The sequence below is a fragment of the Mustela lutreola genome, chromosome 11, assembly GCF_030435805.1.
Source record: "Mustela lutreola isolate mMusLut2 chromosome 11, mMusLut2.pri, whole genome shotgun sequence".
In the NCBI taxonomy this organism is placed as follows: Eukaryota; Metazoa; Chordata; class Mammalia; order Carnivora; family Mustelidae; genus Mustela; species Mustela lutreola.
Genome location: NC_081300.1, coordinates 91461738 through 91474122, shown reverse-complemented (window position 1 = coordinate 91474122; position 12385 = coordinate 91461738). Strand labels below are relative to the sequence as shown.

Below are 12385 nucleotides of genomic sequence, written 5' to 3'. Positions count from 1 at the left end.
TGTGGGGTTCAATCCCAGGATCCTGGAATCATGACCTGAACCGAAGGCAGTCACTTAACCGACTGAGCCACACAGATGCCTCCATATTTATTTTATTAAAAAATATTATATCACCTCTCTCCACCTCAAACTAGAATCATGAGCTATTCGATAAAAGGAAAACTACTGTATCAAATTCTCTCTGCTGGCCCCCACAGAAAGTTCCAAACCCAAGGCCTGCCCTGACTTTGTGGCAAGGGGAAACGAGACACTTTTAGAAATGCATTTAACACACACTGGGACTGAACTCTCTTCCTGATAGATGAGTAGAAAGATAATCAAAACGAGAACAATTTTCTGTGTTCCTGTCCTATGCAAGGACCCACAAAAACCACATCAGCTACCCTCAGTAGTAGCGTTACAGACTTTGAGAAAGTCTCTTTGAGAAGCCAGGAGTAGTAACTAGTGAATGTGCCCCTAATTCATCCATTTGGGGGCGGGCATTCTGGTACATTCTGTTTTCCAGAAGAGATGGCCTTATAAGGTTTCCTTCTAACTCCAAGACTCTATAATGAACATGAAATTACTATGTGACACATGTGGATGTGTGTATGCCTGCAATAACAAATAAAAAATCGGGGCACGTGGGTGGCTCAGTGGGTTAAGCCTCTGCCTTCGGCTCAGGTCATGATCCCAGGGTCCTAGAATGGAGCCCCGCATCTGGCTCTCTGCTCTGCAGGGAGCCTGCTTCTCCCTCTCTCTCTGCCTGCCTCTCTGCTTACTTGTGATCTTTGTCAAATAAGTAAATAAAATATTTTATATATATATATATATATAATTAACATTTTAAAAATATGTTGATTCCAAACAGACAACATTTTGGAAAAGGCAAAACTAAAGAGACAGCAAAAAGGGATCCGTGGTTTGCCAGAGATGGTGCGGGGAGGGAGAGATGGATAGGCAGAGCCCAGAGGACTTTAAATAAAACTATTCTGGTGATAATGTAACGGTCCATACATGTCCATGATTGTACACGTGTCCACACCCACAGAATCTACGACCCCAAGAGTGAGTCCTCATGCAGATTCTGGGTGATATTGATGTCTCAGTATAGATTCATCAATTATAATAAATGTCCCACCCAGTGGGCGATGTCGATGGTGGGGGAGCCTTTGTGGAGGGTCTCCCCCTTCGGAGACAGGAGGTCCAAGAGAACTCTCTGTATTTCCCACTTAACCTTGCTGTCATCTTAAAAAGCTACTCTAAAAATATAATACCTATTTTTAAACTTATAAAATAGGGGTGGGTCTTTATGGGTAACACACATTCCCTATTTCCTCATTTTTTTTTTTAAACTGGACCTATTCCTACAACTTTCTGATTTTGACTTGACCCTTCCAAATGAGTAGAAAGGTCTGTGAAAGTCTCTTAGGATGAGGCACCTGGGGCACTCAGTGGATTAAGTCACTGCCTTTGGCTCAGGGTCCTGAGATCAAGTGGGAAGCCTGCTTCCCCCCTTTCTCTCTCTCTCTGCCTGCCTCTCTGCCTACTTGTGATCTCTGTCTGTCAAATAAATAAACAAAATCGTTAAAAAATAAAGTCTCTTAGGAAAACAGCCTTTAAAATGGGCTGCTTCTGTTCCGAGTCACTTAAATAGAGCTTTCTCTCCCACTCAGGCTTTGTCATTAAAAAAAAAAAAAAAATGCAACCCCATTGACCATAAATCATGCTTTTTTTTTTTTAAAGCTGGCAGGGAGAGGGATGCTCTATATGTGAAGTAAAAATCAGGTCATTCCAAAAGGGGTGGAGGAAATCCTCGCTGCACCCCCCGCGAGTTTCGTAGGCAACACGGGTGTGGTATCGGGGCTGAATTAATGCCTGGTCCATGACGTCACTGTTCCATCCATAGCTCAGGACAAACAATTACCGCGGGGGGGGGGGGGGGCGGTGAGAAAGAAAAAAAGGGAAGGCATGTTTTGATATTTTTATCAGCAAAAATCTTTCACTCAAAACCATTCCTTGCACCCCAGACACGTCCTACTCCTACCTTCCAAAAATATAATTGCATAGGACAAGCCCAGTTTGCTACACAGACACTTAGGTGTGTGGCTCCTACATATGTCTTGTTTGTAGACCAAGTGCACAGGTCCCCAGGACCTAAGAATTATTACCCTTGGAGAACCGTTAATACTCAAGCTCCACAGCAGGTGAAAACGTCAGCCTGATTCTGTCCACTCCCGTCTCTGAAATTCCCTTCCAAACACATTGCCTGTTGGCTGGCTCCCTCACGGGCACACGACACGGTCGGATGTCTGAGTTCTACTAAAAGGCTCCCCTGAAACCGACTTGCGCTAGTCACCAAAGGCACTCTGCCTCTCCAAGATCAGCACAAAACCGGATATCCGGGTGGAGGAGGCGGGGGGAAGTGGGGGCTAAAACCAATATAAATGCCAGCTCCAACCAGTGAGACAGAGGTTGTAAAAATTAATGAGAATAATTGTTGTGAATTCTTGCTTTTGGGAAAAAAAAAAAAAAACCCTCACGAGAGCCAAAAATCTTAATTATGTCTCTCTATTAGGGGTTCATTTCCTGGTCCCAACCAGAAAGCTCATACCTCATAAATACAGATTCCTTACACAATGATTTAAGCAGGAGGAAAAATGCCTTTTAATGGCAAAGTAAGTTAATATCGGGGGACAGACATGCTTGCATACACGGCCATTGTTGCAAGAGCAGAGAAATGAAATGGCCACGTGACCTTTTTTTAACACCTAAATATTTCTAGGGCTCGTTCTGGGTGCTGCTGACAGCCTCAGTGAAAACCTTACAGAAACGTGTTTCACAGAGCAAATGTCGCTGCTGCGGAAGAGTCGAGTTTTTTAAACATCTCCAGCCATCTGGGGAAATAATTCTCAAATCCAGCTTGGGATCACAGCTGGGCTGAGGAAACATGTCGTGTCATTAGGAGCCCCCACGGACCCCAGTCTCACAAACGAAGGTTGCCATGTACCTGCCTCTGCGTGGAACAGCGGCATCCCAGCTGCGAAAGAGCATTTAGGAGGCATCGGTCCACTTACAATAAAACTGAGTGCCTCCTATGGTCCCAGATTGTCCTGGCAATTAAATCCCATAGATTGCTGTTCTGTCCTCGCTCGTGTAGTCAAACCCCTTTGCAAACAGTCCTTAAATTGATGGCATGTTCAGCGTGTGAACGCCTTCAACCACAAAGACGGACACTTGTCGTTGTTTTTCAAACACGGTGAGAAGAACTTATTTAAAGGTTCAGTTCTGGGGCGCCTGGGTAGCTTAGTGGTCATGATCTCAGGGTCCTGGGGTCCTGGGATCGAGCCCTGCATTGGGCTCTCTGCTCAGCAGGGAACCTGCTTCCCCCTCTCTCTCTACCTTCCTCTCTACCTACTTATGATTTCTCTCTGTGTGTCAAATAAGTAAATAAAATCTTTAAAAATAAAAAAAGATAATTGTATTAAAAATTTTTAAATAAAATAAAAAAATAAAAGTTCAGTTCTTCTGATTCTAGAATAATCAGGGAAGGCAAAGAGTCTCCCAGCGCCTGCGTTTTGGATGGCGTTGTCTTGTTATGAAGGAATTCGTTGAGCAGTCAATCCATGGGATCTTCGCTCACCCTCTGGGTGAGAATGTGTGTAATGAATGCCCTGTACTACACATTTTCCAAGGACTACCTCATTTAGTCCTCGTGATGGTAAACACGAGTGATTCTCATCTCAGCCCCATTTCACAGATGAGGAAAACTGAGTAACTTGCACAAGTCAAATGTATTTAAACCCAGGCAGCCTGCCTCCAGAGTCCCCCCTGGTCCTTAGGCAAGGGTAAGACAGCAGGTGGCTTCTGCCCACGAAGTCAAGAGTCTCCACACCTGGCCCACGTGGGACAAGGAAGGAACAAGACGGAGTCCACAAACCACACTCAGCTTGGCCTGAGTGTTTAAGTCACGTGCCCTACATCCACGCAGGGAATGCCTGCACAGGCCCCGGACTGGGCTGGAAAAACGTATGACTTTAGACTACTGCCTGACAAGGAACAGAGATGCCTTTGGTAGTCCACAACTAAAAAGTTGGGGGGCAGGAGAAGAAGAATGATGGAAGGTTGTCTCCTATGAAATCCCTCTTCTGAGGGGTGTCTGGGTGGCTCAGTGGGTTGAAGCCTCTGCCTTCCTCTCAAGTCGTGAGCCCGGGGTCCTGGGATCGAGCCCCACATCGGGCTCTCTGTTCAGGAGGGAGCCTGCTTCCTCCTCTCTCTCTTGCCTGCCTCTCTGTCTGCTTGTGATCTCTTGTCTGTCAAGTAAATAAATAAAATCTTTAAAAAAAAAATCCCTCTTCCGGATGTCAGGCTAAAAAATCCTTTATGGACCCAACCAATTAAAAACAAACCAAACCCAATTCCCATCTGCGAACCCTTTGTGTGGTTATCAGACACACATCGATCCAGATGGATATTTGGAGACACACATTTTTAGACCCGTGAGCATTTAGACACACAATCCCCTAGATTGTGCTCAAATCTCACACGTACACACCCTACTGGGCAGACACTCCTTCAAGCACATGGATCATTAAATATATTCACTGGGGAGGGCATTTTTTTAAAAAAGGAGAAATGGGGGGCGTGGGGTATATTCACAAGTGGTCGCAATGACAGCTTCATGGATACCTACATGCTAAACTCACCAAATGGTATATTTCAAATATTGCAATTTATTGTATGACAGTTATGCCTCAAAAAGCAGAGACAGAGGGGCGCCTGGGTGGCTCAGTTGGTTGGGCAGCTGCCTTCAGCTCAGGTCATGATCCCAGGGTTCTGGGATTGAGTCCCCCTACTTGTGCACTCTCTCTCTCTCTCTCTCTCAAATAAAATAAGAAAGAAAGAAGGAAAGAAGGAAGGAAGAAAGAAAGAACACACTCTCCCAGATCTAGTCTTGCCTGATGGACCCTAAGATCATAACTGCACAGATCTTAGGGATTCCCCCCAAAGGACCTGAGCACTCACATCTTTCTTTAGCAGGTCACTTTCAGGAATCTATTTCCTGTCCTTTCTGTTATGAATCTGGACTTTCTTAGTTAAAAGGAAGAAGAAAAAAAAAGAAAAAAGAAAAGAGAAGAAAACTAAAGAAAAGAAAAAAAATTTGATATATCTTTGGATCCTCTGTCAGGTCTAAGCGTGTGTGTGTGCATGTGTGTGTGTGTGTGTGTATTAACACATAGACATACATGTGTGTGTATGTATATACACACATTTGAGAGGGAGGGAGGGAGAGAGGCGTGGTGAGACTGAGTGTCCTTGTTGCTATTTTCTTCCAAATTTTTCCCCTGTGACTGTCACCACAAAGTTAAACATAGATTACAACAGCCATAGAGGAAACAGGTCTCTCGCAGCCAGACCCAAATTAGCCTGAAATAGTTTTGCAATTTTCAGAGTATTTGACCTTAATGTTTTTACTCTTGTTGGTTTGACAAGTCAGGGGTGGAATTCAGAAAAATCCTTCTTCCCCTTTAAAAAGTAATTGCATTTTGGAGAGAGTGAGTTTCCTTCTGGAGGGAAGCTCTCTCAAGACTTGGATCCCCAGACAGGACTTGCGGCCTTGAAGGGACCATCCATCACCTCCTGGCCTGCTGACTGACAGCCCAAATTTGGAGATTACCATCTTGGAACTGCCCCGGCTTTGCTGGGAGGTAAGGAGGGGTGTTATCTGACACTCAGTGTGTAGGCAGGAGGCTTTAGGGTGCTAAACCCACCTCTCACCCCTGCCCTGGCCTCTCCCACCTGGCTTCAAGGCACCTGTAACTTCCTGCCAACCTACCCTGATCTTGCTGATGGGGACTGGAGCTGTGAAGGAGGAAGGGCATCACCATCCCCATGTCCATCTTCTTATGGTGCCCCAGTGACCTGCCCTCACTGATCCCATATGGAAACCCCTCCATTCCCCTTGAACAGTCCTCCAACCCAGACCACAGTACTTAACGCTAACAGCCTGCAGCCCCACAGTGTGCCCCCACCCCCCGCCCTGTATCTTGCCTTGCCAGATTCTATGTCTTTCAGAACTCGGCTTGAGAATCACTCAATCCTGTCCTCCCACCAAGAAAATGAATCCAGGGGCACTCACGTTTCCAAAGACCAGAAGCGAACCATGACAAGTCAAGCAGACCCCTTTCTCCTGGGGAAGAAGAAAAGATCCACCACCCCCAAACTGCAGTGATGGGGTACCTTCTTCCAGCACCACTGTCCAGCTTGGAAATGCCCAAATTGGGGTGTGGGTTTTGAACAGTGCGGGGTCTGCTGTTGACAATATCGAGCTGTACCCTATGTCTCTACCAGCCTCCAGCCTCCTTCTGGAAGACAAGGCTTCCCTCGCCTCCCTCTGCAAGCTTTGGCTTTACTGTGGTCTCATCTAACTCCTGGGAGCTGCTGGGGGGCGGGGGAGGGGGCAGGGCATAGCTCGCTGGGGTTTTTGTTCTTATTTTCTACGATGCCAACTCTGCCTCACTCTGGTCCAGGATCAATAACGGTGGAGACAAGGAGAGAAGCACCTTGCAAACCCAAGCCCAGAGCTTCATGGCAACTGTCACCTGCCCGAGGTCAAGTTGAAATGCACCCAAAAGGCAGAGTGGGAGAGAGACCCTCACCCACAAAAAGACGTTCCACGAAGCTGGCCCCAGGCCTCCACCCAAGAGCATGGACCCCTGCAGTAAAGCGACCTTTCTTCCTAGCCATCACTTAGTGAGTGCAGAGAGATGCGTTCCTGTATTTGTCACCTACAGTCTGACTAGTGCGTTGAGAGACAGAGAGAGAATGTCCCACAAAACCCGTGAGTACAGTACAAACAGCTGCAACTTTCAGGCCATAGCTTGGTGCCTACCCCAGCCCCGCCCCCAGGGGGGTCACAGCTGGTGCCCGCTGTGAGGGAATAAAGAAGCCCTTAAAGCTTAAAAGTTTCCAGAAGAGATCCCTGCATTCTCCAGCAAAGGCATGGGCAGCAGCCCCAGCACATGGTTCCCGGGCCTCGGGCTTACCTTGTGGTTCTGGTAGGAAGTCACTGCGATAAAGGCCGTCTCAGGAAAGACGTGGGTGCAGAACGCAGTATTTTTTGAGCCAAATCCATTATTTTCATCCGCCTTCACGATGTGTAATCTGGGCTGATATTTGTGCATGGAATTTAGAATAATCTAAAAATAATAAGGAAAATGAGATTGTAAGAAAAAATCAAAACTCCTTTGTTTCCCGATAAATCTCCTCTCTCCACCCCTAAAATTCACCTCCTTACACAGACTCTCAAAAAAACGGTCTGATTTTTTTTTCCCTCCTGTTTTGAAAAGGGGCCAGTGATTTCATTAAAAAGAAACATTTCAAAAATGACAATTTCCAACCCAAAAAGCCAGGGTAATATTCCAGGAATCTACCCAAAGCACACACGGCAGTAAATCAGAATTCTTAATAAAGTTTGCTTAATAAATTAACTCCTGCATAGGGCACACCTCTCCCCCCCCCACACACACACGCGCAGCCCACCACCACCACCACAGGAGAAACAAGTCTGGAGCAAGGAACTCGTGACCCAGGGGCAAGTTTAAGCGTCAGTTTTAGAATGACAGGGGAGAAGACACAAACAAATAAACATCCCCCCCCCCCCGAAAAAAAAATTTCCCTCACATAGATGGCAAAGGAAAAGAGCAGTGTTTGCAGGACTGGGATAAAAATCACAGGCTTGGTCCTTCATTAGAAGGTGCAAAGTAGAGTCAATGAAAAAAAAGAAGATAGTGGGTTGGGGAGTGGGTAAGGATGATGAGATTGCGGGAAGAAGCCCCCCCCCCCCAATCCTACTGCCACCAGACGAGGGCCTGCTTCTCTCCTGGTTCCCTTTCTACAACTTTATCAACATTTCGGGATCCACAGTCGGAATTATCTCCAGACTTGGCCCCAGACAGAACCATTACATCTGCTTTCTTGGGAATGCGCTCTTTCTCCTTCCTTTCCACCATCTCCACGTTCCGGGGTGCTCCCAGGAACAAGCAGGGTCTTCCTATTCCGGCTGCACCTCTCATAGGACCGCTATGATCAGTATTAAGGGGAAGGGGGGGGGTCTCCAGACTTCCTCTCTGCTGGAGCAGGGACTAGTCCTAGGAGATGAGCATGTTTGCTAATAAAACTAGCTTTGGGGTTTTGAAGACGCCTGGCTTTTGATGATTTCAGGAGGCTGAGAACGCGAATTTATCAAATCGCTCGGATACAGACCCACCGAATGGGCCCATCGCAGCGCTGAACGGGCCGGAGAACTGGCCTGCTTTTTCCCCAGGACCGCCGGGTTGGGGGGGGCGGGGCGCGGTGCTGTCCCGGTGTCTTTGATTATTTGCGTTGATGACCCTGGGGCAGGGTCCTCGGGCCAAACCTTGAGACCCTCCCAGAACGGGGCGGGGGGGGGGGCGGGGGAGGGGAGGCGGGGAGGGGCGAGGACCCCGGGCCCTGCGGCTCCCGACGACCCGGGCTCTAATCTCCGGCCGCCGCGGCCCGGCCGCCTCCCTGGCCGATAGTGACGCCGGCCGGGGCGGCGTGGCGACAGAGAGACGCAGCAGGGCCGCCGCAGCCCCCGGCCGGCGCGGCCATCGTCCCGGCTTAGCCAAATTGCTTTGACGGCCGGGGACAGTGTGGAGACATCAGCGCGAGGGCGATCTAATGGCTCCTAATTTCATTAGGGCGGCTCTGGACTCCGAGTTCGGAGCTGGAGGGGGGGCAGGGCTGCGTGGCAACAAGGGAGTCCAGGGGGCCACCCCGAGCACCCTCCCTCTCCCGCGGGCTCGGGTGGACTGGAAACTCGCAAGGGTGCCGAGGCCTGGTTGCCCGGCCGCGCGCCTTCCCCAGGCGCCCACCCCAAAGGGCACCGCCGGCCTGCAGAGGGAAAGCCAGGCGCCCGAGTCCCACTGCCCGGCACCAAGGTTGCACGGAGTCCCCCCCCCCCCCCAGCAAAAGCGTCCTATCGAGCCTCCACAAGGCCACGGGCCAGACGGGAAAACCGTCCCGATTCTTCCCGGAGCTTCACCCTGATAGTCCCAGTTCTGCGCCCGCAGGTGCGCGTCACCCCCGCCAGCCAACGCCCCAGAAGCTCGAGGGCATTTCGGCGCAGGGATGGTCCCGCCCGCGGGAAGCCACGATCTGTCGAACTGCGTGGTTGAAACAGGAAGGAGGCCCGCCGTTTTGCCCTGAAACGGCCCTTGGCACCCTCTGCTTCTTCCCCAGCGGGCAGCAGTTCAAGCTCGCATCCACCACGTGCAGACTGTCCCAACCCCACCACTGACCCTGGCGGTTCAGCCCTAAGGCCCCACAGGACAGAATTCTCCCCTTGGACCTTCACAAACTGCCCCTCTTCCGAATCAGATCCATTCAACCCCAGTTCCCTCAACTGAGGACCATGTGTTTGTTGATTCTTCCCTCTAATTTCCACTCTTGGAATTAGAAAGATCAAGCCTCAAATCCCTGCTCCAAATTACAAGCTGTGTGACCTTGGGTGGGTCCCCTCCCTTCCTCTGGACTCCCATTTATAAAAGCTGCATATGTGTGTCCTCATTTCTAAGTTGCTATGAAGGCCAAATGCTCAAAGACCTCCTTGATGGTGGAATTATCAAGCCAAGGGTTCTGGACACACTGAATTCAGTCAGAGACGGTGTCCTGTCCTGGCGATCAATCACTGCCAATGAAAAGATCTAGAGACATTTTCCTCCAAATCAGTGTTTTGTTCTTCATTTGGTTTTTGTTGAGGAAGAGAATCTAGGTTAAGGGAGAGAATCTGCTAAAAGCTACACATTCTCTTGGAAGGTGGGGGGCAGCACACTCAATGCTCCCCATGCAGATTCAGGAGCTCACCAGGCTGCTCTGAGGGAGGGGGCCCCTGTGGACTCCAGGAATGGGACTCAGGACCAGGCTGACCTGCTCTGGGCATGGCGGGGGCAGGGGGAGAAGCTGGAGGTTGTTGGGAGGAGAAAATGGATAAACCCAATATATCAGCTAAAAAGGGGCGCCAGGGTTGGCCTCTGGCAGGTTGGTTTCCCCATCTGTAAAAGAGGGAGCAGGTGGCCCAGGATCTCCTTGTCAGTTAGAACATCTCAATAATAAGACAGGATTTGGAAGTGAGCAGGGAAAGCAGCCATGGCTTCCACCTTGGTCCTGTCTCTGGGCAGCGTGTGCCAAGTCCCCACTGGGCTAGAAGGACTGGATTTTCTGGGGTGTGAAATACACAGCCCACCACACCTCATCACTGGTGTGCCTGAGGTCCAGACCGGGATGTGCGCTTCAGTCTCCCCCAGAGCCCCTTTCTCCTGCTCCCTGGGAAAGGGAGCCCCAGAGCACAGGACGGTGGTCCACAGAGAGGACTGCACAGGAGAGTGCTGGAACCAGAAGGGAAGAAGACCCGATCGATCGGAGAGCAGAGAGAGGAAAGACCCAGATGCGTCGAGTGAGCGGGGCAAGGAAAGGAGAAAGGTGAGTATAGGGAGGCAAGAAGAGAGAGAAAACTGAGGGAGCCCCGCAGAGGGAGAGGAGAGAGGGCAAGACCGACTGACTTGGACAGACAGACTGAGAATTGCACCAGGTACTTACGTGCCCGAATGGGTCCAGGTGGTTGTTGGTGAGCTTGAGTTTCTGGAAGGAGACCAGCTGCCGCATCCAGTGCGCTCCCGTGGCCGGCGAGTCCGGGTGCACATAAAGACGGCCAGGCATGGCAGGCTCCGCTTTGCCGGTCACGGACCTGGAGCAAGGGGGGGGCAGAACCCGCCCAGACTTAGCATCCCCGCAGGTTGGCGGGGGTCCTGGGCCAGGCCAGGCAAGAGCTGCTGAATAGGAGAGTGATCTGGAAATGGCCTAACCCTTGGGCCTCCCCTGGGCCTCTGCAAGCCAGCGTCCAGGCAGGTCCCCCAACCGGCTCATTCTTCTTTGGTCTCACTCCTCCCTCTGCACCGGGGTGCCACTGCCCGGCCTAGCAGCCTCTTGCTGACCAGGGACCACCAGGAGGTTCTGGAAGTCTGGACAAAAAAGTCTAAGCAAAGTCCTTGAGGGCTTTCAAACGGGCCTTGCCATTCGAGCCTCTCTGCATGCTTGGCAGCCAAGGAATGGACCTCTCCTCTCTTGCCTGTTTAACTCAAATACCATGGCCGAACCTTGCTATTTCATAAAAAGGCATGTTCAAAGCAGGTAACTCATAAAAAATAACTGTAAATGGTTTTATGCCCCCAGAAATACCTCCAGCGCTTGGAAACAATACCCTTTTCTAAAAATCCACAACCCGCGGGTGCAGCTACAGATACAGGCCCTTGACTTACTCTGAGCCTCAGTTTTCTTGTCTATAAAATGGGGACTAATGGCTGCTGTTTCTTCCTCTCAGGGTGGTCTGGGATAGCACCCAAAGCCTCTGGCACACAGTAGGACGTTCAAAAACTGTTTCTTGGTTCAATGCGGGGAGTAGGGAGTCTGGCTTTCCACCCCCCCTCCTCCCACCAGCTCACGCCGGTGGGTGCCTACCATTTGTTATCTGCGAACTTGTATCTGTGGTCATCCGCTGGAACGATGTCCATGAGGAGAATATATTTCGTTTTGGGATTCAGGCCCGTCACCTTCACTTTGTAACTGGGAAACATCCGCCTGGGAGAGATGGGAAAAAAGACGGAGAAAGGGAAAGGAGGGGGGGCAGAGAGAGATTGAGAGAGAGAGAATTTTACTGCCAATCCAGTAAAGGGCACGCTACACATTGTCATGAAAGCAGCAGCTCTTCCAGAAGTGCGTGGGGAGAAAAGTGGCCCCCGCTCCGCTCTTGGCAAAAATCCATTCCAGGTTTCCCTTGAAGTTTTGGGGAGGAGATAGGCCCGGAGGTGAGCTGGAGGCTGGTGACTATTGGTAACCAGGAGAAAAATAGAAAGCTGGAGGCCAAGGCTTCCAGAAAGAAACAGTTGTGTAGAAGGCCCTGCTTGGAATCTCCATTTCTGCTCTTTGTAAATACTCTTTTCAGAGCCAGAGACCTGCTTTCTAATTTAGGGGTAGAAGGAGCCCTATTGGGGGAAACGCTGGCGTCCTGCGCCCTGACAGGTGGTCCTGTCGTTGAGCCCACGGCGAACACAGGGCTGTGTGCGCCCTCGGGACTGCACACCCGTGGGTGCCCATATAGCTCCCGCCCTCGCTATGGTCCACGGCCGTTCCCAGAGTAGAGCTCAGCGGGTGACCTCTGCCGCGAGGCTCTAGCCGAAATTTATTTCTAAATGCCCCCCAATTTCTCCAACGTGCCTGGCACTCCTCCTCGGAGAGTCTACACACGAAGAAACTCCAAACCCATCCAGGTCTAGTTTCGGGAAGACCAGAGCTGGAACCGGGATGGGGTCACGGGCAGGTGGGTGCT

General features: G+C 50.4%; 1 protein-coding gene across 3 annotated transcripts in view; it reads right to left on the bottom strand.

The window, feature by feature from the left end:
• TBX5 (T-box transcription factor 5) overlaps positions 1 to 12385 on the bottom strand; it is a 47706-nt gene that overhangs the window by 27883 nt on the left and 7438 nt on the right. For all 3 annotated transcript variants that reach the window (XM_059139062.1, XM_059139061.1, XM_059139063.1), the window contains 3 exons: positions 11518 to 11637; positions 10600 to 10747; positions 7026 to 7178 (listed from right to left, as the gene is read on the bottom strand). In XM_059139062.1, coding sequence (XP_058995045.1) covers positions 7026 to 7178; positions 10600 to 10747; positions 11518 to 11637 — 421 coding nt within the window. The remainder of the gene's footprint in view (positions 1 to 7025; positions 7179 to 10599; positions 10748 to 11517; positions 11638 to 12385) is intronic.